We start from the raw sequence: 27,892 nt of genomic DNA, 5'->3' as shown, positions 1-27,892 counted from the left end.
CTATGAAAGAATATGCTGCACTAAAAAATCTTCAGGATGATAAAAATGTAATAATAAAACCCGCAGATAAGGGGGGAAGTATTGTACTAATGGATAAGGAAGCATATATGGCCGAAATTTATAAACAGTTAAATAATGGGAATACATACAAGAAATTAAAGAGTGACCCTACAGACAAAGTATTAAAAGGGCTTATGGAATTTACTCAAACTGCGGTAGAAAAGGGAGTTATAACTCAGAAAGAATATGAATATATTAATATCCTAACTCCTAACACTCCTACCATATATGTTTTGCCTAAACTACACAAAAATCCAGTACACCCCCCAGGATGGCCCATAATTGCGGGGATAAATAGTGCCACTAGCAATCTTTCAGCGGTTATTGATAGCCATCTACAACCGTTAGTTAAACACACTCGAGCATACCTTAAAGACACCAAGGATGTTTTAAATAAGATGAGTGAGATGGTATGGGATGATAAGTTTATTTTATGTAGTGCAGATGTTAGCACTCTATATACGGTTATAGATTGCAAAAAAGGATTAGAATCTGTGTCTTTTTTCCTTGATCAGAGTAATGTTAATGAAAAAAACCTCAGCATTTATTTTGGAAGGAATAGAATTTATTTTAAAAAATAATTATTTCTTTTTTGATAGATCTTATTATTTGCAGTCTGTTGGGACCGCCATGGGTACCGGGTTCGCCCCCAGTTATGCCAATCTTTTCATGTCCTATTGGGAGGAGCGATTCATTTGGCATGATGGCTTTCTGGGGACGGGCCTGGTATCCTGGCAAAGATTCATAGATGATATATTTTTCGTTTGGAATGGAACAGAGGAGGATCTTCAGGTTTTCTGCAATTCTTTAAATATTAATGATTTTAATATTTCTCTTACTTTCCAAACAAGTAAAAGTGAAATAGTGTTTTTGGATTTATTGATATATATAAAAAATGGCAAGATTCAAACAAAGAACTATTGAAAGTTATATCTATAGGGATAGTTAGCATCACGGTAATAGGCTTAGTGGTATTCCCTTTGGGCAGTATAGCCGTATTAAGAGAAATTGCTCAGAACCTGAGATCTGTAAAGAGCTCATTAATGAAACTAAAGGATGTTTTCTGGAAAAAGGATATACAATGGAAGAACTGAATAAGGCAGAAGATCGACTTGAAAAAATAGAAAGGACTGATCTGCTACAGAATAAACCGAAAGCATTAAATGATAATAGCTATACATGGGCATTTACTAGTAGATTCAGTTCCAACTCTAAAGAAATAGAAAAATGTATTAAGAGAAATTGGTTTCTACTTCGTAAAGATCCTATTATTGGGAAGGAGCTTCCATGTAAACCATCTTTCATATACAGGAAAGCCCCAAATCTAAAAAATAAATTGGTACGTAGCAGCATTGATGAAGTGAAACGAAGCAGCCTTAAAATACAAGGTTTCCATCGATGTGGGTCCTGCCTAATGTGCAGGACCACTACAAAGAATAATCCCTCTAAAATGAGAGAATTTGTTGTAAATGGCAAAACCTACCCTATAAGGGATTGTATAACATGCAATTCTAAAAATGTTATTTATGCTATACAATGCACCTGCAATTTACTCTATGTAGGTAAAACAACAAGAAATTTGAAAACTAGGCTAGCAGAACATATATATAATATTAAAAAAGGCTTAGAGTCACATACATTATCGGCCCATTTTAAAGAGAAACATCAATTGAAGGAGTGTCATGATAAATCCTTTTGGGGCATCCAATCAATACAACATAACTGGAAAACAAGGGATATGGACCTCAGATTATCTAAAGCTGAAATGAAATGGATCTATCTATTAAAAACTTTGGTCCCTAGAGGTTTAAATGGGGACATCGAGCTTAAACATTTCCTCTAGACTAAAGTGCCTTTACTTTCTACTTTTCAAATGATTTTTTCCTCTCTCTTTCCTCCAATGATGATTTTTTGTCCACATTTTTATATTTTTTTATATTTTATTGTATTATAATTGTCTATTAATATGCTCTGTGTTTATTTTCACAGACTTTTTATTCTAAGGACCACTTTCACCCCAAGAGAATGTGAGCCGCTGTTAACGCTAACCGCGTTACTAAGGAAACCACCACCGCTATGCTTCCGAATCAGCGTAAGGGTAGCACGTAGTCGGAAGCTCCAAGGACGGCCGCAATGGAACGCATATTTGTACTTCCGGGAATCGGAAGTGATGTAATGGAACTTCAAGAACGGCTCCATTTCTTGCCCTATTGGTTGATTTTGAATTTGGCGCCCATTCTCAGGTGGGGTGGGGGTGGTCCTTATTTTGCTATTTGGATATAAAAACCCAATTAGATTGTACTCCACCATGCTTCTGACGAAGGACCTCTGAGTCCGAAACGCGTAAAGCAGGTGGATTTTGTGCTCTGGACTTTGGACTTTCCTCTGGGAACATCTTGGGGACGGTGATACTTTTGGCGGTTGGAGCGGCGGGTTCCGAATCTCGCTGTCGTGAGAGTCATCTTACCCTATCGAGGAGGTTCTATATGCTTTGTTTTCTTTTAATTAATGTGAGTGTAACCCTGTAATAAATCTATTTCGCTTTTAAAACAAACAGTGTTGCACTAAATATTTCTCTTTATTCGAGTCATCTATACTGCGGTGAAGGAAGAACAGATATGTGGAGGATGATGGGCATACATATTAATCATAGAATGTGAGTGCGACATCATATGCTAAAAGTGTGTTTCATCTAGATATAACAGTGTTGCACTAAGAATATTTCTCTCCTATCCGAGGTATTTGTTTGGAGTGAATCCCTTGAGATGAGAACGACATTTCTGGATGAAATCTGCTATCCCTATTGAGGGAAGCAAAGGGGACTGTATTGTACCATATAGTACAAAAACATAAAGTGAGTAAGGACACATCTATACAGTATATTTTTTGATCCAAACTTGTACTGAACCACAGTAGCCAGCCAGCAATTAGCCTTTAACTTTCTAGTTTAAGAAATACAGTGAAAACAGATGTAACCTTGTTGCTTTGGTTTAATGAAAATTTTGCACAGAAGTTATCATTCATCTTGTGGTTTTATGTACACTATGTATTCACTTCTTCTGCAATTTGCAGTTTCTATTGAAGTTTTCAACTTTCTATTTATAATACAGTACTCCATTATCCTCAATGAGTTAGTTGTGTATACATCTTATGAAACTACAGTACATTATTGCTTATCTCTCATTATTTGTGCATGTTCTTTGAATTTTCTTTATTATATATGTCTGCTTTACTACATTATTGTTAGAGTGTTTATTGTCTATACTCCCTTGTTTTTACAGAATCATCTGGGCAATTCATGTTTGTGACGTTTCACTAGTGCCTACAGTTCTTTATCTCTTAATGGCATTTACTTATTCTATTTATATTTCATTGTGCTTTACAATAGGGAACAAAAGAATAATAAGATGAGGGTAAGATTAAACAGACAAAGAGGTAAGAAGGAAATTAGAACAATGTTGGCCTTGGGTAAGTGGGTGTGTAGAATAAACTAATGTAATGTTATTTGTGCGTAACCCCTTTTCTTTGGTGGTTACCATAATCTAATGTTAAATTAAAGGGGGGTACTCACGGGAGAGATGTGTGCTGAGCGATCTTAACACAGACCGCTCAGCACACATCTCTCTCCCCGCTCAGCACAGCGCGATGTGCTGAGCGAGGGGGAAAGCCGACGGGGGGCCGCTCACTTCACACAACGGTGAAGTGAGCGACCCGCTAGATTGAGCCTGCATGCAGGCTCATTCTAGCACCGGCGATAGCGATGCGCGGGGCCGCGCATCGCTATCGCTGGGGGGCATACACACGGCAGATCCATGCTTAAAATCTAAGCAATCTAGCAAGATTGCTCAGATTTTAAGCACGGATCTCTCCGTGTGTACCTACCCCCCTTAAGTATTTATATTTAAATATGTTAGTGTTGGCTTAACAGTAATACCATAAGGATAACTGAAAAAAAGGGACTGCTTATTTAAAATGGGTGAGAGAGAAAGCTAGACTTAGTACTTCCATAGATCATAAGCTTGCAAGCAGGGCCTTCCTACCTCTATGTCTGTCTGCTTTTACCCAGTTTTGTTCTATTACTGTTGTTCTAATTGTAAAGTGCAACGGAATATGCTGCGCTATATAAGAAACTGTTAATAATAATATTGATTAACTCTAATACTGTAGTTATTGCCTGGAGTACCTGAGGGGTACTATACTGTACATGTAACTGACAAAAGTTGCCAGCCTTCTACAGCTTTAAAAAAAGCCCCATATGCCAGTATGTAGGCGACAGTGAGGGGGTTAATGTAAGAGTGTCCGTTATATGGTTAGCTATAGGATGATTTGATATTTTCCATGGGAACCCTACAGGAACTACTGATAACACTGAGGCAAGGATAGTGATAATTGGTCTGAGGTAACTGACTGAATAGGTAAACTCCTGATAGCTTGCCTCCATTTGATGAGGGGAGATAGTGCAGCAGGAGACCAGCTATATGCCCATGAGGAGGTCTGGGTGCTGAGTAGAGGCAGTGTTGTATCTGCTGTAGAGACAGAGTTTGTAAGTCTAGGAGAGAAAAAGTCCACTAGGATCTGGGAAACACACCGCCGGCACCCGGACAGCTCTGGCTCCGTCACATGACCCCACCTGGCCGGGGCACCCGAGGTGGGGTAGAGGTACAGATGTGGGTCACGGGGCTGAGCTCTGGCTTACGGGCACTCTTCCTACAGTCCCTGGCTGCTGCAGTGTGGAGCACTGACAGGAGGGGTCGTCACAGCTTATCTGGGATTTTATTTCACCTACCTCAGGCAAACAAAACTTGGGGTCTATTTACTAAGCCTTGGATGGAGATAAAGTCACTGGAGATAAAGTACCAGACAATCGGCTCCTTACTGACATGCCACAGGCTGAGTTTGAAAAATGACAGGAGCCGATTGGCTGGTACTTTATCTCCAGCGACTTTATCTCCATCCAAGGCTTAGTAAATAGAAATCCCAGATAAGCGCTGGCTTTTTGGGTCTGCGGCTGTGAAATCACACAGGTTTTACGGAACCTGTTTTTGCGTGACTTTTTTAAACATTTTTTTATTGGAGATCTAATTGGATACCTCGTTAAAAAAAATCAGTGAAACATCAGGAAAAATCAAGAAAAACTCCAGTTTTTCACTCCAGATGTTTCATCTCACCTCCTTGGTATTTTGCTCTTGCTATTTAGACACAAATTCCATCCCACTCAGCATGAGGCTCTATATGTGAACATAGCATATATTGTAAAAGTGAAGTAAGAATCTCCACTGTCAAATTATTGCACTTGCTCTCAATTACTGTTATATCTTGCCTTTACTGTATATTAAGAAGGGATCACTAAATGTGGAAATGTGTTATTGCTCTTAGTGTTATTTATTTTGCATGAAATATTGAAAAATGTATGTGTTTATTAGTGATGAGCGGGTTCGGTTTCTCGGAAACCGAACCCCCCCGAACTTCACGCTTTTTACACGGGTCCGAGGCAGACTCGGATCTTCCCGCCTTGCTCGGTTAACCCGAGCGCGCCCGAACGTCATCATCCCGCTGTCGGAATCTCGCGAGGCTCGGATTCTATCGCGAGACTCGGATTCTATATAAGGAGCCGCGCGTCGCCGCCATTTTCACACGTGCATTGAGATTGATAGGGAGAGGACGTGGTTGGCGTCCTCTCCGTTTAGAGTAGACTAGAGAGTAGTAGAGACACTTGATTTACTAATTTTGGGGAGCATATTAGGAGTACTACTTGCTGATAGTGTGACCAGTGACCACCAGTTTAATTAATCCGTTCTCTGCCTGAAAAAAAACGATACACAGTGTGACACAGTCACATACCATATCTGTGCTCAGCCTCAGTGTGCTGCATCATCATATGTAATACTGTATATCTGACTGTGCTGAGTGCTCACTGCTCACACAGCTTAATTGTGGGGGAGACTGGGGAGCAGTTATAGCAGGAGTACATATTTTAACAGTGCACACTTTTGCTGCCAGAGTGCCACTGCCAGTGTGACTGACCAGTGACCACTGACCACCAGTATATTGTGATTGTCTGCCTGAAAAAGTTAAACACTCGTCGTGTGGTGTTTTTATTCTATAAACGCATTCTGCTGACAGTGTCCAGCAGGTCCGTCATTATATAATATATACCTGTCCGGCTGCAGTAGTGATATATATGTATTTTTTATATCATTATCATCCAGTCTATATTAGCACTGCAGCAGACGCAGTACGGTAGTCCACGGCTGTAGCTACCTCTGTGTCGGCAGTCGCTCGTCCATCCATAATTGTATACCACCTACCCGTGGTGTTTTTTTTTTTTCTATCTTCTTGATACTAGTAGCTTACTTTAGGAGTCTGCAGTGCTGAGCTGACAGTGTCCAGCAGGTCCGTCATTATATAATATATACCTGTCTGGCTGCAGTAGTGATATATATATATATTTTTTATATCATTATCATCCAGTCTATATTAGCAGCAGACGCAGTACGGTAGTCCACGGCTGTAGCTACCTCTGTGTCGGCAGTCGCTCGTCCATCCATAATTGTATACCACCTACCCGTGGTGTTTTTTTTTCTTTCTATCTTCTTGATACTAGTAGCTTACTTTAGGAGTCTGCAGTGCTGAGCTGACAGTGTCCAGCAGGTCCGTCATTATATAATATATACCTGTCCGGCTGCAGTCGTGATATATATATATTTTATATCTCATTATCATCCAGTCTATATTAGCAGCAGACGCAGTACGGTAGTCCACGGCTGTAGCTACCTCTGTGTCGGCAGTCGCTCGTCCATCCATAATTGTATACCACCTACCCGTGGTGTTTTTTTTTTTTCTATCTTCTTGATACTAGTAGCTTACTTTAGGAGTCTGCAGTGCTGAGCTGACAGTGTTCAGCAGGTCCGTCATTATATAATATATACCTGTCCGGCTGCAGTAGTGATATATATATTTTTTATATCATTATCATCCAGTCTATATTAGCAGCAGACGCAGTACGGTAGTCCACGGCTGTAGCTACCTCTGTGTCGGCAGTCGCTCGTCCATCCATAATTGTATACCACCTACCTGTGGTGTTTTTTTTTTTCTATCTTCTTGATACTACTAGTAGCTTACTTTAGGAGTCTGCAGTGCTGAGCTGACAGTGTCCAGCAGGTCCGTCATTATATAATATATACCTGTCCGGCTGCAGTAGTGATATATATATATTTTATATCTCATTATCATCCAGTCTATATTAGCAGCAGACACAGTACAGTAGTCCACGGCTGTAGCTACCTCTGTGTCGGCAGTCGCTCGTCCATCCATAATTGTATACCACCTACCCGTGGTGTTTTTTTTTTTTTCTATCTTCTTGATACTAGTAGCTTACTTTAGGAGTCTGCAGTGCTGAGCTGACAGTGTCCAGCAGGTCCGTCATTATATAATATATACCTGTCTGGCTGCAGTAGTGATATATATATATTTTTTATATCATTATCATCCAGTCTATATTAGCAGCAGACGCAGTACGGTAGTCCACGGCTGTAGCTACCTCTGTGTCGGCAGTCGCTCGTCCATCCATAATTGTATACCACCTACCCGTGGTGTTTTTTTTTCTTTCTATCTTCTTGATACTAGTAGCTTACTTTAGGAGTCTGCAGTGCTGAGCTGACAGTGTCCAGCAGGTCCGTCATTATATAATATATACCTGTCCGGCTGCAGTAGTGATATATATATATTTTATATCTCATTATCATCCAGTCTGTATTAGCAGCAGACGCAGTACGGTAGTCCACGGCTGTAGCTACCTCTGTGTCGGCAGTCGCTCGTCCATCCATAATTGTATACCACCTACCCGTGGTGTTTTTTTTTTCCCCTATCTTCTTGATACTAGTAGCTTACTTTAGGAGTCTGCAGTGCTGAGCTGACAGTGTTCAGCAGGTCCGTCATTATATAATATATACCTGTCCGGCTGCAGTAGTGATATATATATATATTTTTTATATCATTATCATCCAGTCTATATTAGCAGCAGACGCAGTACGGTAGTCCACGGCTGTAGCTACCTCTGTGTCGGCAGTCGCTCGTCCATCCATAAGTATACTAGTATCCATCCATCTCCATTGTTTACCTGAGGTGCCTTTTAGTTGTGCCTATTAAAATAAGGAGAACAAAAATGTTGAGGTTCCAAAAATAGGGAAAGATCAAGATCGACTTCCACCTCGTGCTGAAGCTGCTGCCACTAGTCATGGCCGAGACGATGAAATGCCATCAAAGTCGTCTGCCAAGGCCGATGCCCAATGTCATAGTACAGAGCATGTAAAATCCAAAACACCAAATATCAGTAAAAAAAGGACTCAAAAATCTAAAATAAAATTGTCGGAGGAGAAGCGTAAACTTGCCAATATGCCATTTACCACACGGAGTGGCAAGGAACGGCTGAGGCCCTGGCCTATGTTCATGGCTAGTGGTTCAGCTTCACATGATGATGGAAGCACTCAGCCTCTCGCTAGAAAAATGAAAAGACTCAAGCTGGCAAAAGCACAGCAAAGAACTGTGCGTTTTTCGAAATCACAAATCCACAAGGAGAGTCCAATTGTGTCGTTTGCGATGCCTGACCTTCCCAACACTGGACGTGAAGAGCATGCGCCTTCCACCATTTGCACGCCCCCTGCAAGTGCTGGAAGGGGTACCCGCAGTCCAGTTCCTGATAGTCAGATTGAAGATGTCAGTGTTGAAGTACACCAGGATGAGGAGGATATGGGTGTTGCTGGCGCTGGGGAGGAAATTGACCAGGAGGATTCTGATGGTGAGGTGGTTTGTTTAAGTCAGGCACCCGGGGAGACACCTGTTGTCCGTGGGAGGAATAGGGCCATTGACATGCCTGGTGAAAATACCAAAAAAATCAGCTCTTCGGTGTGGAAGTATTTCAACAGAAATGCGGACAACATTTGTCAAGCCGTGTGTTGCCTTTGTCAAGCTGTAATAAGTAGGGGTAAGGACGTTAACCACCTCGGAACATCCTCCCTTATACGTCACCTGCAGCGCATTCATCATAAGTCAGTGACAAGTTCAAAAACTTTGGGCGACAGCGGAAGCAGTCCACTGACCAGTAAATCCCTTCCTCTTGTAACCAAGCTCACGCAAACCACCCCACCAACTCCCTCAGTGTCAATTTCCTCCTTCCCCAGGAATTCCAATAGTCCTGCAGGCCATGTCACTGGCAATTCTGACGAGTCCTCTCCTGCCTGGGATTCCTTCGATGGATCCTTGCGTGTAACGCCTACTGCTGCTGGCGCTGCTGTTGTTGCTGCTGGGAGTCGATGGTCATCCCAGAGGGGAAGTCGTACTCGTAAGACCACTTTTACTACTTCCACCAAGCAATTGACTGTCCAATAGTCCTTTGCGAGGAAGATGAAATATCACAGCAGTCATCCTGCTGCAAAGCGGATAACTGAGGCTTTGGCATCCTGGGCGGTGAGAAACGTGGTTCTGGTATCCATCATTACTGCAGAGCCAACTAGAGACTTGTTGGAGGTACTGTGTCCCCGGTACCAAATACCATCTAGGTTCCATTTCTCTAGGCAGGCGATACCGAAAATGTACACAGACCTCAGAAAAAGACTCACCAGTGTCCTAAAAAATGCAGTTGTACCCAATGTCCACTTAACCACGGACATGTGGACAAGTGGAGCAGGGCAGGCTCAGGACTATATGACTGTGACAGCCCACTGGGTAGATGTATGGACTCCCGCCGCAAGAACAGCAGCGGCGGCACCAGTAGCAGCATCTCGCAAACGCCAACTCTTTCCTAGGCAGGCTACGCTTTGTATCACCGCTTTCCAGAATACGCACACAGCTAAAAACCTCTTACGGCAACTGAGGAAGATCATCGCAGAATGGCTTACCCCAATTGGACTCTCCTGTGGATTTGTGGCATCGGACAACGCCAGCAATATTGTGTGTGCATTAAATCTGGGCAAATTCCAGCACGTCCCATGTTTTGCACATACCTTGAATTTGGTGGTGCAGAATTATTTAAAAAACGAGAGGGGCGTGCAAGAGATGCTGTCGGTGGCCAGAAGAATTGCGGGACACTTTCGGCGTACAGGCACCACGTACAGAAGACTGGAGCACCACCAAAAACGCCTGAACCTGCCCTGCCATCATCTGAAGCAAGAAGTGGTAACGAGGTGGAATTCAACCCTCTATATGCTTCAGAGGTTGGAGGAGCAGCAAAAGGCCATTCAAGCCTATACAACTGAGCACGATATAGGAGGTGGAATGCACCTGTCTCAAGCACATTGGAGAATGATTTCAACGTTGTGCAAGGTTCTGCAACCTTTTGAACTTGCCACACGTGAAGTCAGTTCAGACACTGCCAGCCTGAGTCAGGTCATTCCCCTCATCAGGCTTTTGCAGAAGAAGCTGGAGACATTGAAGGAGGAGCTAACACAGAGCGATTCCGCTAGGCATGTGGGACTTGTGGATGGAGCCCTTAATTCGCTTAACAAGGATTCACGGGTGGTCAATCTGTTGAAATCAGAGCACTACATTTTGGCCACCGTGCTCGATCCTAGATTTAAAACCTACCTTGGATCTCTCTTTCCGGCAGACACAAGTCTGCTGGGGTTCAAAGAACTGCTGGTGACAAAATTGTCAAGTCAAGCGGAACGCGACCTGTCAACATCTCCTCCTTCACATTCTCCCGCAACTGGGGGTGCGAGGAAAAGGCTCAGAATTCCGAGCCCACCCGCTGGCGGTGATGCAGGGCAGTCTGGAGCGACTGCTGATGCTGACATCTGGTCCGGACTGAAGGACCTGACAACGATTACGGACATGTCGTCTACTGTCACTGCATGTGATTCTCTCCCCATTGAAAGAATGGTGGAGGATTATATGAGTGACCGCATCCAAGTAGGCACGTCAGACAGCCCGTACTTATACTGGCAGGAAAAAGAGGCAATTTGGAGGCCCTTGCACAAACTGGCTTTATTCTACCTAAGTTGCCCTCCCACAAGTGTGTATTCCGAAAGAGTGTTTAGTGCCGCCGCTCACCTTGTCAGCAATCGGCGTACGAGGTTACATCCAGAAAATGTGGAGAAGATGATGTTCATTAAAATGAATTATAATCAATTCCTCCGTGGAGACATTGACCAGCAGCAATTGCCTCCACAAAGTACACAGGGAGCTGAGATGGTGGATTCCAGTGGGGACGAATTGATAATCTGTGAGGAGGGGGATGTACACGGTGAAATATCGGAGGATGATGATGAGGTGGACATCTTGCCTCTGTAGAGCCAGTTTGTGCAAGGAGAGATTAATTGCTTCTTTTTTGGTGGGGGTCCAAACCAACCCGTCATTTCAGTCACAGTCGTGTGGCAGACCCTGTCACTGAAATGATGGGTTGGTTAAAGTGTGCATGTCCTGTTTATACAACATAAGGGTGGGTGGGAGGGCCCAAGGACAATTCCATCTTGCACCTCTTTTTCTTTCATTTTTCTTTGCGTCATGTGCTGTTTGGGGGGTGTTTTTTGGAAGGGCCATCCTGCGTGACACTGCAGTGCCACTCCTAGATGGGCCAGGTGTTTGTGTCGGCCACTAGGGTCGCTTAGCTTACTCACACAGCTACCTCATTGCGCCTCTTTTTTTCTTTGCGTCATGTGCTGTTTGGGGAGTGTTTTTTGGAAGGGCCATCCTGCGTGACACTGCAGTGCCACTCCTAGATGGGCCAGGTGTTTGTGTCGGCCACTAGGGTCGCTTAGCTTACTCACACAGCTACCTCATTGCGCCTCTTTTTTTCTTTGCGTCATGTGCTGTTTGGGGAGTGTTTTTTGGAAGGGCCATCCTGCGTGACACTGCAGTGCCACTCCTAGATGGGCCAGGTGTTTGTGTCGGCCACTAGGGTCGCTTAGCTTACTCACACAGCTACCTCATTGCGCCTCTTTTTTTCTTTGCGTCATGTGCTGTTTGGGGAGTGTTTTTTGGAAGGGCCATCCTGCGTGACACTGCAGTGCCACTCCTAGATGGGCCAGGTGTTTGTGTCGGCCACTAGGGTCGCTTAGCTTACTCACACAGCTACCTCATTGCGCCTCTTTTTTTCTTTGTGTCATGTGCTGTTTGGGGAGTGTTTTTTGGAAGGGCCATCCTGCGTGACACTGCAGTGCCACTCCTAGATGGGCCAAGTGTTTGTGTCGGCCACTAGGGTCGCTTAGCTTACTCACACAGCTACCTCATTGCGCCTCTTTTTTTCTTTGCGTCATGTGCTGTTTGGGGAGTGTTTTTTGGAAGGGCCATCCTGCGTGACACTGCAGTGCCACTCCTAGATGGGCCAGGTGTTTGTGTCGGCCACTAGGGTCGCTTAGCTTACTCACACAGCTACCTCATTGCGCCTCTTTTTTTCTTTGCGTCATGTGCTGTTTGGGGAGTGTTTTTTGGAAGGGCCATCCTGCGTGACACTGCAGTGCCACTCCTAGATGGGCCAGGTGTTTGTGTCGGCCACTAGGGTCGCTTAGCTTACTCACACAGCTACCTCATTGCGCCTCTTTTTTTCTTTGTGTCATGTGCTGTTTGGGGAGTGTTTTTTGGAAGGGCCATCCTGCGTGACACTGCAGTGCCACTCCTAGATGGGCCAAGTGTTTGTGTCGGCCACTAGGGTCGCTTAGCTTACTCACACAGCTACCTCATTGCGCCTCTTTTTTTCTTTGCGTCATGTGCTGTTTGGGGAGTGTTTTTTGGAAGGGCCATCCTGCGTGACACTGCAGTGCCACTCCTAGATGGGCCAGGTGTTTGTGTCGGCCACTTGGGTCGCTTAGCTTAGCCATCCAGCGACCTCGGTGCAAATTTTATGACTAAAAATAATATTGTGAGGTGTGAGGTGTTCAGAATAGACTGAAAATGAGTGGAAATTATGGTTATTGAGGTTAATAATACTTTGGGAACAAAATGACCCCCAAATTCTATGATTTAAGCTGTTTTTTAGGGTTTTTTGAAAAAAACACCCGAATCCAAAACACACCCGAATCCGACAAAAAAAAATTCGGTGAGGTTTTGCCAAAACGCGTTCGAACCCAAAACACGGCCGCGGAACCGAACCCAAAACCAAAACACAAAACCCGAAAAATTTCCGGTGCTCATCACTAGTGTTTATACTGTATGTATGTGTATACATGTACAGTGATTACATTCAGTGGCGGAACTACCGCTTGCACTGGGGCCCGCCGCTGTGAAGGGGCCCAAAGCCAGTGGCATGTAATGAGTCAAACTGACTCATTACATGTCACCTGCCGCTGTGTGCTGCAGACCGCCGAGGGAGTGAGGAGGAGAGAACAGGGACGCAGTTACGGGGGGAAGAAGGAGGAGGGAGGGGGACTTGGGAGCTGCAGCAGCGCTATGTAATTAGAGGCGCCGCTGCAGCTGTCCCTCTCCTTCCACATAGGCTGGCCGCCACCGCTGTGTATGCTGGGATGCGCTTGCCTCATCACAGTGGTGGCAGCCAGCCTATGTGGAAGGAGAGCGACTGCTGCAGTGGCGCCTCTACCAATTGCATAGTGCTGCTGCGGCTCCCAAGTACCCCTCCCTCCTTCTCCCGTACCCGGGATCTATCTATTTTGTCTGCCGTAATGTGTAAAAAGGGGGACACTGTCTGCCGTAATGTGTAAAAAAGGGGACACTGCCGTAAAAGTGTAAAAAGGGAACTATGTCTGCCGTAATATGTAAAAAGGGGAAGCTGTATGCTGTAATGTATAAAAAGGGAATGCTGTCTGCCATAATGCGTAAAAAGGGGACCCTGTCTGCCGTAATGTGTAACAAAGGGGACGCTGTCTGCTGTAATGTGTAAAAAGGGGGACTGTCTGCTGTAATGTGTAAAAAGGGGACGCTGTCTGCCGTAATGTTTAAAAAGGGGACGCTTTCTGCCGTAATGTGTAAAACAGGGGACGCTGTCTGCCGCAATGTGTAAAAAGGGGACTCTGTCTGCCGTAATGTGTAAAAAGGGGACGCTGTCTGCCATAATGTGTAGAAAGGGGATTCAGTCTACTGTAATGTGTAAGAAACGGATGCTGTCTGCCGTAATGTGTAGAAAGGGGACTCAGTCTACCGTAATGTTTAAAAAGGGGACACTGTCTGCCATAATGTGTAAAAAAGGGGACGCTGGCTGCCGTAAAAGTGTAGAAAGGGGGACTGTCTGCTGTAATGTGTAAAAAGGGGATGCTGTCTGCCGTAATGTGTAATAAGTGGATGCTGTATGACGTAATGTGTACAAAAGGGGATGCTGTCTGCCGTAAAAGTGTAAAACAGGGGGACTGTCTGCCGTAATGTGTAAAAAGGGGACGCTGTCTGCCATAATGTGTAAAAAAGGGGACACTGTCTGCCGTAAAATTGTAAAAAGGGGGACTGTCTGCTGTAATGTGTAAAAAGGGGACACTGTCTACAGTAATGTGTAAAAAGGGTATGCTGTCTGCCGTAAAAGTGTAAAAAGGGGGACTGTCTGCCATAATGTGTAAAAAAGGGGGACTGTCTACCGTAATGTGTAAAAAGGGGACGCTGTCTACCGTCATGTGTAAAAAGGGGACGCTGTCTGCCGTAATGTGTAAAAAAAGGGGACACTGTCTGCCGTAAAATTGTAAAAAGGGGGACTGTCTGCTGTAATGTGTAAAAAAGGGAAACTGTCTACAGTAATGTGTAAAAAGGGTATGCTGTCTGCCGTAAAAGTGTAAAAAGGGGGACTGTCTGCCATATTGTGTAAAAAAGGGGGACTGTCTACCGTAATGTGTAAAAAGGGGACGCTGTCTACCGTCATGTGTAAAAAGGGGACGCTGTCTGCCGTAATGTGTAAAAAAGGGGAAGCTGTCTGCCGTAAAAGTGTAAAAAGGGGGACTGTCTGCTGTAATGTGTAAAAAGGGGATGCAATTTGAATAATGGAGACTACTGTGCACCGTAATACGAACTGGTATTTTTTTGTGGCCACACCCGTTCCCCATTAAGCCACGCCCCTATATATTTTTTGCACGCCTACGACGAACCCTGCCCCTATTTTACATCAAGGGGGGGTCCACTGATGCCATTTCTTGCACACAGCGCTAAAATGTCTAGTTACGGCATTGTTGCTAGGTATCCATTTCCCTGGCCCTGAGCAGGTCACCCTCATCAGATCCTCTCCAGTACAGTGCCCCAATTGCATCCTAATAATCACCCCCCTATCCATATCCTAAATCTAGGACACATCCACATCCTAAACCTGAATGGATCCCATCTGTATGTGTATCTCTACCCTGTTATGTCATACTGTACTTTGCATCCCTGAGTGCAGCTGAATATTGTATATGTACATATATATATATATATATATATATATATATTAGAGATGTGCACCGGACATTTTTCGGGTTTTGTGTTATAGTTTTGGATTCGGTTCCGCGGCCGTGTTTTGGATTCGGACGCGTTTTGGCAAAACCTCCCTGAAATTTTTTTGTCGGATTCGGGTGTGTTTTGGATTTGGGTGTTTTTTTTACAAAAACCCCTAAAAAACAGCTTAAATCATAGAATTTGGGGGTCATTTTGATCCCATGGTATTATTAACCGCAATAACCATAATTTCCACTCATTTCCAGTCTATTCTGAACACCTCACAATATTATTTTTAGTCCTAAAATTTGCACCGAGGTTGGATGGCTAAGCTAAGCGACCCAAGTGGCCGACACAAACACCTGGCCCATCTAGGAGTGGCACTGCAGTGTCAGACAGGATGGCACTTCAAAAAATAGTCCCCAAACAGCACATGATGCAAAGAAAAAAAGAGGTGTACCATGGTCGCTGGATGGCTAAGCTAAGCGACCCAAGTGGCCGACACAAACACCTGGCCCATCTAGGAGTGGCACTGCAGTGTCAGACAGGATGGCACTTAAAAAAATAGTCCCCAAACAGCACATGATGCAAAGAAAAAAAGAGGTGTACCATGGTCGCTGGATGGCTAAGCTAAGTGACCCAAGTGGCTGACACAAACACCTGTCCCATCTAGGAGTGGCACTGCACTGTCAGACAGGATGGCACTTCAAAAAATAGTCCCCAAACAGCACATGATGCAAAGAAAAAAAGAGGTGCACCAAGGTCGCTGGATGGCTAAGCTAAGCGACCCAAGTGGCCGACACAAACACCTGGCCCACCTAGGAGTGGCACTGCAGTTTTCTAGCGAGAGGATGAGTGCTTCCATCCTCATGTGAATCTGAACCACTAGCCATGAACATAGACCAGGGCCTCAGCCGTTCCTTGCCACTCCGTGTTGTAAATGGCATATTGGCAAGTGTACGCTTCTCATCAGACGCCTTTAATTTTGATTTTTGGGTCATTTTACTGAACTTTTGTTTTTTTTCATTTTACATGCTCTCTACTATGACATTGGGCATCGGCCTTGGCAGACGACGTTGATGGCATTTCATCGTCTCGGCCATGACTAGTGGCAGCAGCTTCAGCACGAGGTGGAAGTGGATCTTGATCTTCCCTATTTTACCCTCCACATTTTTGTTCTCCATTTTTTAATGTGTGGAATTATATGCCAGTAATATATCAATAGCAATGGCCTACTTTACCGTACTGCTATATATTATATACTGGTGGTCAGCAAAATTATGCACAGTCCTCCTACTATATATACTGCGCACAACTTAAATGCATCACAGGTATGGATGGATAGTATACTTGACGACACAGAGGTAGGTAGAGCAGTGGACTACTGTACCGTACTGCTATTTATTAGATACTGGTGGTCAGCACAACAATGCACTGTCCTCCTACTATATGTACTGCACACAACTTAAATGCACCACAGGTATGAATGGATAGTATACTTGACGACACAGAGGTAGGTAGAGCAGTGGACTACTGTACTGTACTGCTATATATTATATACTGGTGGTCAGCACAATTATGCACTGTCCTCCTACTATATATACTGCGCACAACTTAAATGCACCACAGGTGTGGATGGATAGTATACTTGACAACACAGAGGTAGGTAGAGCAGTGGACTACTGTACCGTACTGCTATATATTAGATACTGGTGGTCAGCAAAATTATGCACTGTCCTCCTACTATATATACTGCGCACAACTTAAATGCACCACAGGTATGGATGGATAGTATACTTGATGACACAGAGGTAGGTAGAGCAGTGGACTACTGTACCATACTGCTATATATTATATACTGGTGGTCAGCAAAATTATGCACTGTCCTCCTACTATATATACTGCGCACAACTTAAATGCACCACAGGTATGGATGGATAGTATACTTGACGACACAGAGGTTGGTAGAGCAGTGGACTACTGTACCGTACTGCTATATATTATATACTGGTGGTCAGCAAAATTATGCACTGTCTTCCTACTATATATACTGCACACAACTAAAATGCACCACAGGTATGGATGCATAGTATACTTGACGACACAGACAGGGGCGGAACTGCTGGAGGCAATGGAGACTCTTGCTGCCGGGCTCCAGCCCTGAAGGGGGCACTTTCTCCATTGTCCCCCAGCTGTTCCGTGCCCTTCCCACTGTAATATACAGAGGAGCCCAGTGTATATAACCCAGGGCCCTACATGTGGCCGTGCGGCCTGCGCTGCACTATTATCCACCCCTTAAGTGATCCAGCCTGTCAGCCTCGGCCCGCTGCCACCACCGCTGACTGCAGCACTGCCAGCGGTGGGGTGCGCTGGGCATCCCGCTCCACCAGACAGCCGAGAAGCGCTGCAGCTGCCGGCCTGCATGCTCCGCCCCCTCCGGATTCCTGGCTTCCGCTGCCTCCCAGTCCACAAGTGAAGTGATCCTCTGCCCGAAGAGAAACTAGACGCTACTGATGCAGGAGCCAGCTGCTGGAAGTGCCTTGTGGGAACCAAAGAGTATGTGGCGGATTATGACTGTGACAGGGGAGTAGAGAAGCAGTGGTATGGGACGGGAGAACGGCGTGGAGTGCAGGTCTGGGAAGTGGCTGAGCATTTGGCCTGTTGTTAGGTACTGTACCTGAGTGTTAGGTAACTGCCCACAATGCCCGCTGTTGTCATGGCTCACCTGGTCCATTTACTAAGCCTGGCCCTGTCTTCCATCTCTCCTGTCCCTGTCACTCCTGTGCTGGCCCTGTTTCCCCTCTCTCCTGTCCTGTCCCTGCCAGCCTGTCCTGTCCCTGTTAACCCTTTCTTCCATCCCTTCGGTTCTGTCCTGGTTCCTTTGTCTTGGTTCTGCCCCTGTCACCTCCATTTGGTCCCTGTCACCTCTGCTGGCCCTGTCATCTCTCTCTGCTGACCCTTCTGTTCTGTCCCTGTCCCCTCTGTCCAGTACCTGACCCCCCTGTCCTGCCCCATTCACCCCGTGCTGACCCTGTCTCCCATCTCTCCTGTCCCTGTCACCCCTGTCCTGACCCTGTTAACCCTCTCTCCTTTCCCTTTGGTTCTGTCCTGGTTCTGCCCCTGTCACCTCTACTTGGTCCCTGCCATCTCCATCCTGGCACTGTCACCCCTCTCTCTTGTGTCCTCTGTTCTATACTGTCCCTGTCCCTTTACCCTCTGTCACCTATGTCCTGGCCCTATCATCTCTCTCTTGTCCCTGTCACATCTGTCTTGGTTATCTTTCTTGCCCTATCATTTCTGTTCTTTCCCAATGTACTGCCCCTATAATCTCTGTATTGGCACTGTCACCTCTCTCCTGTCCCCTCTGTTCCGTCCTGGCCCTGTCACCTCTGTCCTGCACCTGTCCCCTCTGTCTTAGTCTGTCCTGGTCCCACTGGACTGTCCCTTTCATCTCAGTACTGGCCCTGTCACCTCTGTCCTGGCACTGTCCCTCTTGGTCCTGTCACCTTTGTCCTATCCACAAATTATATATTATATTTCCCCTTTTTTTTTCAAGGCGTGGGGGCACCGAACTCTAACTTGCCTCCGGGCGACGGGGATGAACTTACGCCACTGGACACAGAGGTAGAGCAGTGGACTACTGTACCGTACTGCTATATATATACTGGTGGTCACAGCAAAATTCTGCACTGTCCTCCTACTATATACTACAATGCAGCACAGATATGGAGCGTTTTTCAGGCAGAGAACGTATAATACTGGTGGTCACTGGTCGGCAAAACTCTGCACTGTCCTCCTACTATATAATACTGGTGGTCCCCAGTCCCCACAATAAAGCACACTGAGCACAGATATTTGCAGCACACTGAGCACAGATATGCAGCGTTTTTCAGGCAGAGAACGTAGATATTTTCAGCACACTGAGCACAGATATTTGCAAGCACACTGAACACAACTGAGAGAACGCTGCACGTCCTCTCCCTATCATCTCCAATGCACGAGTGAAAATGGCGGCGACGCGCGGCTCCTTATATAGAATACGAATCTCGCGAGAATCCGACAGTGGGATGATGACGTTCGGGCGCGCTCGGGTTAACCGAGCAAGGCGGGAGGATCCGAGTCTGCCTCGGAACCGTGTAAAATGGGTGAAGTTCGGGGGGGGGTTCGGATTCCGAGGAACCGAACCCGCTTATCACTAATAGGTATATATATATATATATATATATATATGTGGCCAGCAATCCCTTTTTTATATAATATATCAATATCTATATATATATAGGAGCATGCAAAGAATCCCTAATTTGGAGTTGGGGCTGAGGGGGAGGACTTGGATGGGATGGGGGGGGGGGGGCAAAGGGGCAAAGCATTTTGTTGCACCTGGGCCCACCACTCACTAGTTCCGCAACTGATTACATTGGTCATTGCAAAATGTTGGAATACCTTTATTATTTATATAAAGGAGTATTTTACTTCCAGTTTTTCAGAATGGACTATGATATGACAAAACTCATTCTTCTCTATCATGTTAACTTTATAGGTGCCTTTGCTTGCAAAATGGTTCCATTTGTTCAGTCTACTGCCATTGTTACTGAAATCCTCACAATGACATGCATTGCTGTGGAACGACACCAAGGAATCATACATCCTTTAAAAATGAAATGGCAATACACAAATAGAAGGGCATTCACAATGTTAGGTAAGCTATTTCCTTTTATTGCATATAGTATATTGTGTATATATATAAATGTCTAAGTATTGAACATGTATGTAATATATTGAAAGCTTTGCAATTTACCCTTCTATAATTATTATTCCACACTGAGGTATAATTTATAAGGCACAGCGCAGATGAACATTAAAGAATATAACACAGCTCCATTCACAGTGTTACTAGGCATGAGTAAAATATATAATCATATTTTATTCATTGCAGTACAGACATATAATATACTGTATTATGGGTGGAATAATACATTTTTAGGGGCAGATTTATTAAGCTCGGTGAAGTGATAAAGTGGAAGGTGATAAAGGACCAGCCAATCAGATCCTAGCTATCATGTCACAGGCTGGGTTTGAAAAATGACAGTTAGGAGCTGACTGGCTGGTTCTTTATCACCTTCCAATGTATCACTTTACCGAGCTTAGTAAATCTGCCCCTTAGTGTTTGAATAGCCTACAGTATTGTCTATGAAAAAAAACAAACAAAACAATTATATATTTAAAATTACATTTCAAGAATATTAGGTCATTTTAATTTTATTGACCAATGTGAAATGGGAAAAACATGTTATAGATTTTAGAGTGATTAATAACAATAATAATAATGATGATGATGATGATGATTATTATTATTAACATATATAATGCCAGCAGAATTCTGCTATTCCCAGTGTTGGTAGACTAACACAGCCACACAATTGGAAATCTTAAAATAAACATATTTTGTGGATCCCTAGTTTTTGGAATAGGTACTGTATGTTAATTCTAGAAGTCACTTTTAGGACCAGCGTTTTGAAACTCTGTATTGAAGAGGATAGTAAACTGATGAAGTGTAAATTAAAACTTTGACATTACTGATAGTATAAAATGGGTTGATATACTTTAAATGATTAGAAATCTGTCTGGTGGTTTTGCCTCACTGCAAAAATGTCATACAGTTGCTGCTTAAACTGTCTACTTAGGGCCTAATTCAGAGATGGACGCTAATGCAATTGTACAGTACATGTGTTCAGATCCATCCCTATGTAGTGTAGCGTATGGTAGCTACCATGACCCTGTACAGCAGGTCTGGCAAAACACATGGGAGATGGAGGCAGCATTGCTCCCACTACCGAGAAAGTACAGGGGGAGCCAGAAGCAGGTGAAGATCACGGTTAGTGTGGAGCAATGCTCCCGCTACCCATGGAAACAGCCCAGCACTCGAGCAAGCATTCACACACACTCTCCCGCTCCTATAGACATCAATGGTGTGATTGCCTTCCTAGGTACAGTGCACTATGCTGCAATGTGTACACCTGCATTGAACACTACTATACGCAGAAACTGTGAGGACACATCTGTACGGTTGTACAGTACATATGTGTCCAGATCCATCGTTGCCTTGTATAGCGTAGCAATAGTGCGCACGCTCCCGCGACCCCATACAGCAGATCCGGCAAAATATGTGGGCAGTAGAGGGCAGCAGTGCTCCTACTACCGCTATATGCAAGAACAAGGACCATCGGCTTAAAGGTAGCCCTATGGCCAGACTGGACAAGGCTGCCATGTTTTTGTACATAAGAGCTCACAGGTGACGGCAGGTACATGCCCTGAAAACGGCCATGACATGCCTGTGTTTTTCCAAACACTTCCTGTTAACTCCCCCAACCAGTCACTTCCTGTCAATCCCTGTGTGGTTAAAACCTCACTGCGAGCAGGATCGCAGTGGCACGTTGACAATCATGGCACATGCGCAGTCTGCCGATAGTCAATGAATTGCATGGAACATCGGCAGTACATTCATCTCTGAATTAGGCCATTAATTATTTGATTTTTTTTTTTCAATCCTCTTAATCTTTCTTTTAGGTATTGTGTGGCTAATAGCAGCATTTGTTGGTGTTCCAATGTGGCATGTACAAAGATTGGAGGTAATAAAACATTGCAGTGTTTTAATTCTATGATAAATACAGTACATAGACTAGTAATAAAAATGTTGGAATTTTTTTCTTTTATCAAAATGTCCACCTGCTAATTTAACTGTAATGTGTAGGAAGTTTCTCCTTTGGTAAATGCAAAATTTACGTTTCCTTTTCTAAATTGTCTGCTTATTCTACCCTCACAGATGCGATATCTTGTACAGTGCACAACTGCACACACACACACAAAGCCGGCCCTAACCAATATGATGCCCTAAGCAAAATTTTGACTGGTGCCCCCTAGCACCACCGCTGGTTCCGCCTCTGACCTTGCACCTCTTTCCCAGCACCATCACCCCTCACCTATAGCAGTCCTTATTTTGGTGTTTGTACCCCCTATATTTTAAATAGGAACAGTTCGCACATTAGGCGCACAGCCCAAAAAGAAGTGTGTGTTTTTGCTGGCAAGGGGCATGGCCACAAAATAGTAACCACAATTCCAATTACACCACACAGTACTGCAACTTTATTCACATTTGATCATGCAATAGTGTCCATAATTCATATTACATCCCACAGTAGTATCACTTTACCTTATAACTGTTACTCCTCACAGGAGAGCCCCTTATTCACATTACATCACACTGAATTGCTCCTTATTTACATTACATCACACTCTATTGCTCTTTATTCACATTAGATGACACAGTAGTGCCCTTTCTATATGCAACGCCACATAGTAGAGCACCTTATGCACATAATGCCACACATTAGTAATGCATTTATACACAATTCCACACAGTAATGCCCCTTACACATATGAGACACCTTATCAATGTCCTTATAAACATAATGCGCCTTAGACATTATGACAGCCTTTATTAATGCCCTTTTACACATAATGTCTCTTACACATATGCCGCACATTATTAATACCCTTATACACATAATGACACACATAGTGCCCCCTACACATTTGCTACACATTATTAGTGCCCCTATACACATAATGACACACATACAGTAGTACCCTGTTACACATATGCCGCACATTATTAATGCCCTTATACACATAACACACATAGTGCCCCTTACACATATGTTGCACATTATTAATGCATTTTTACATGACACACATAATGCTCCTTACACATATTCCAAACACTACTGCACAACCAACCCACTCACATGCATACAGCACTCACACCGCCACTAACACTGTGACCTCTGCCTCTGCTTGGATACAGATGTGTCCTCTTAAATATTGCCTCAATGCTAATGTCAGGCACACCTTTTTTTATGAAAATGCATCTTATTTGCATTGCTATGTGGCTAGGATGCACAAGCAGCTTCTGCTGATTAAAATGATATGCAGCATGCCTATATACTGTGTGAGACTGTGGCTGTATCTGCATATGAAATTCTACACATAGAATATAGGCATGCCACATATCATTTTAATCAGCAGAAGCTGCTGATGCCCCTAGGCATATCAAATGCCCTAGACAATTGTCTAGTTTGCCTATGCCTATGGCCGGCTCTGCACACACACACACACACACACACACACACACAAAAACACACGCACATACAACCCCCCCCCCCCAACACACACGCAAACACACACAATGCAAACCGTATGTGGTGCTGCAGCAACAACAACAAGTAAAAACTAAAATGGTCTTGTTAAAGTGAACCTGCATTTTTCTGATAAAGGAAATTATTCTGCAGTGCAGTATTGCTTATTAGTTGAGTATGAGCCTGGACAGAAACCATGTTGATTAGACAACTATCTGCCCCCCCAAAAAACAAAAAACAAAAACACTTTACTGTTTCTGAGCTGCACCCCAAGAAACCATCTTTTTGTTTTTCTGGCTGTTGCAATAATAATAATAATAATAATAATAATAATTTTAAAAATACAGTTAAGTCTTGTTTTTCTAAAAAGTATTATTAACAGTGATGCAGCACACCGTATATACTATATTATTAGCTGGGTTGTGTTACCGGGTGCCTGCCTGTTATGTATCACCTATCTGTCTGTACTAGTAAATAATTCTTATTACTATTATCACTGAAGAAGATCAATTCCTCTTAGTCTTTTAAAATGTTAACAAGTGACGCCATGTATATTATAGAGATGTGCGTCGGGCACTTTTCGTGTGTTGTGTTTTGGTTCTGGTCCCATGCTCGTGTTTTGGATCTGGATTGGTCTTGCCAAAAACACCCTTTCGTGTTTTGGTTTTGGATCTGGATGATTTTTGAAAAAAATATAAAAACAGCTAAAATCACATAATTTGCGGGTAATGTTTATCCTACGGCAGAGGTTCCCAAACTGTGTGTCGTGGCTCCCTGGGGTGCCTCGGGACACTTGCAGGGGTGCCCTGGGTTAGTGGTCCAGGACCAATTCAAATTATTCATGGTCAATATAATAGGCAAAACCAGTGCTGGTGGCTGCCAGTCATAAAATTTGTGGCCAAACAGAAGCAAATCTTGTCCCTCACCACACAACTGACCCTAAGGATGACATATAAACGCAATCTACTTAATGTAATACAGGTTGAGTATCCCATATCCAAATATTCCGAAATACGGAATTTTTTGAGTGAGAGTGAGATAGTGAAACCTTTGTTTTCTGATGGCTCAATGTACACAAACTTTGTTTAATACACAAAGTTATTAAAAATATTGTATTAAATGACCTTCAGGCTGTGTGTATAAGGTGTATATGAAACATAATTGAATTGTGTGAATGTACACACACTTTGTTTAATGCACAAAGTTATTAAAAATATTGGCTAAAATGACCTTCAGGCTGTGTGTATAAGGTGTATATGTAACATAAATGCATTCTGTGCTTAGACTTAGGTCCCATCGCCATGATATCTCATTATGGTATGCAATTATTCCAAAATACGGAAAAATCTGATATCCAAAATACTTCTGGTCCCAAGCATTTTGGATAAGGGATACTCAACCTGTATTTCTTTCTAAATTTCTCAAGAAATTTTTGGCCTAGGGGTGCCATGAAAAAAATTCTGATATTCTAGGGCGCCGTGATTCAAAAAAGTTTGGAAACCACTGTCCTATGGTATTATTATCCTCAGCATTCATTTCCACTCACTTTCAGTCTATTCTGAACACCTCACACCTCACAATATTGTTTTTAGGCCAAAAGGTTGCACCGAGGTGGCTGGATGACTAGGCTAAGTGACACACGTGTGCGGCACAAACACCTGGCCTATAGGAGTAGCACTGCAGTTGCAGAGAGGATAGCACTTAAAAAAACTAGGCCCCAAACAGCACATCATGCAAAGAAGAAAAAGAGGTGCAATGAGGTAGATTTATGACTTAGCTAAGTGACACAAGTGCCCAGATGTAATACACGCACAATATTGGTGGCACAGGAGAGCGTACCCCTAAACCACACACACACAGCAAAGCCTGTAAAATTAATTTGGATAATAATAACCCTTTTTATTTGGAGCTATTATAATAATATGCAGCACAGACGAGCATACCCCTACACCACACAGGGCAAACCCTGTAAAAATTATTAGGATAATAATATACAGTAAGTAGAGATGTGCACAGGAAATTTTTCGGGTTTTGTGTTTTGGTTTTGGATTCGGTTCCGCGGCCGTGTTTGGGATTCGGACGCGTTTTGGCAAAACCTCTCTGAAATTTTTTTGTCGGATTCGGGTATGTTTTGGATTCGGGTGTTTTTTTCAAAACCCCCTCAAAAACAGCTTAAATCATAGAATTTGGGGGTAAATTTGATCCAATAGTATTAGTAACCTCAATAACCATTATTTCCACTCATTTCCAGTCTATTCTGAACACCTCACACCTCACAATATTATTTTTAGTCCTAAAATTTGCACCGAGGTCGCTGGATGACTAAGCGAAGCGACCCAAGTGGCACTGCAGTGTCAGACAGGTTGGCACTTAAAAAAATAGTCCCCAAACAGCACATGATGCAAAGAAAAAAAGAGGTGCACCAAGGTCGCTGGATGGCTAAGCTAAGCGACCCAAGTGGCCAGCACAAACACCTGGCCCATCTAGGAGTGGCACTGCAGTGTCAGACAGGATGGCATTTAAAAAATAGTCCCCAAACAGCACATGATGCAAAGAAAAGAGAAAAAGAGGTGCACTGTGGTCGCTGGATGGCTAAACTAAGCAACACAAACACCTCAATATCACAGGAATTATTCATTCTAATCAATGGTATTATTGGTCCAAATCTCTGGAAGAAAATGACAAAATCACAGGAATTATTCGTTCTAATCAATGGTATTATTGGTCCAAATCACTGGAAGAAAATGACAAAATCACAGGAATTATTCCTTCTAATCAATGGTATTATTGGTCCAAATCACTGGAAGAAAATTACACAATCACAGGAATTATTCGTTCTAATCAATGGTATTATTGGTCCAAATCACTGGAAGAAAATGACAAAATCACAGGAATTATTCATTCTAATCAATTGTATTTTTGTTCCAAATCACTGGAAGAAAATGACAAAATCACAGGAATTATTCATTCTAATCAATGGTATTATTGGTCCAAATCACTGGAAGAAAATAACAAAATCACTGGAATTATTTGTAAACATTTGTAGAAAGTCGCTGCTTTCTGATTACAGAAATGCTCAGATATTCCTGCGAATCCACAATCCCTTCCCAGAGGAAAAAGAGATTCAGAAACCGTTGTTTGAGAATGTTTGTTCTCTTTCCCTTACAAAGGAACAAACCACTTTCCAAGAAGACTGACGTTTTTGGGATTATGGAGACATAACGTTTTTGAATATAAATCCTAAAGCAGGTGGTGTATTAGAGCAAAAGAGTGCAAGAGACCAGCCATGCAGTTTCTGAAATATTATGACAAAATGTTACTGTATTTCATAAGCACTCATTCCTAACTCTGCTAAGTACTGTTTGGTATACTGTATCTGGCTTCCATGAGGTAGTTGTCCATTATTTCAGCTTCCATTGACCTTTTTGAAAGCGGTAGAAGTTATTGATTCTTTTTTTTATTTTTATTTTCCCCTATTTTTTATTTTTTCCTGCATAGCCCAGTAAAATGTTGCAATGTTAAGTATTGACTTGTGCCTTCTGGGGGTCCACTTCTTCACCAAACCCAGCCAATTCTCATCCTAACCCTCTGTTCCACGTTCTCTATGTACCCCATCTGTGTCACCCATATCTGTCTACCCTTCCCCTTTAGATTGTAAGCTCTAACAAGCAGGGCCCTCTTCCCTCATGTGCTTATCCTTTGTGTTACTTTAATAATCTTCAACTGTACCACATCCAGCAGTCTTCTGCCACCTGATACTTATTCCAGTGTCATCTGCTGATGTAACTATGTTTATTTACCCTGTACTTGTCCCATACTATCATCAACTGTAAATTGCTGTTTTCCTGTTTGATTATTTATGTAATCTGTAATTGGGCGCTGCGGAACCCTTGTGGCGCCATATAAATAAAGGATAATAATAATAATAATAATAATAATAATAATAATAATAATATAGGGTGTATAATCCCCAGGTGTATCTCACACATCGCTCAGTACAGATTACAGGATGTATAATCAGTAATCACCAGGTGTATAACACACGTTGCACAGTACAGTATACATACTGGTCACAACAATGCAGCAGATATTGAGCACTGATCAAGATACTAGAAGTGACACAGAGCTGCAAGATACAGCAATGGCCTACTGTACTGTACTATATATGTATACTGCTGGTCACCAAAATGCTGCACTGTCCTACTATATACTGCTCACAATAATGCAGCACAGATATGGATTGGATACTAGCAGTGACACAGAGCTGCAAGATACAGCAATGGCCTACTGTACAACTATCTACT

The 27,892-nt window shown here is 43.4% G+C and overlaps 1 protein-coding gene across 1 annotated transcript in view; it reads left to right on the top strand.

The window, feature by feature from the left end:
* The window catches only part of QRFPR (pyroglutamylated RFamide peptide receptor), a 135,646-nt gene that overhangs the window by 39,640 nt on the left and 68,114 nt on the right, over window positions 1–27,892 (top strand). The window contains exons 2-3 of the mRNA XM_063941605.1: window positions 19,934–20,092; window positions 21,961–22,022. Coding sequence (XP_063797675.1) covers window positions 19,934–20,092; window positions 21,961–22,022 — 221 coding nt within the window. The remainder of the gene's footprint in view (window positions 1–19,933; window positions 20,093–21,960; window positions 22,023–27,892) is intronic.

Source organism: Pseudophryne corroboree, chromosome 1, assembly GCF_028390025.1.
Source record: "Pseudophryne corroboree isolate aPseCor3 chromosome 1, aPseCor3.hap2, whole genome shotgun sequence".
NCBI classification, from domain to species: Eukaryota; Metazoa; Chordata; class Amphibia; order Anura; family Myobatrachidae; genus Pseudophryne; species Pseudophryne corroboree.
The sequence above is the reverse complement of the archived record's forward strand: the minus strand, read 5'-3'. Positions and strand labels throughout refer to the sequence as shown.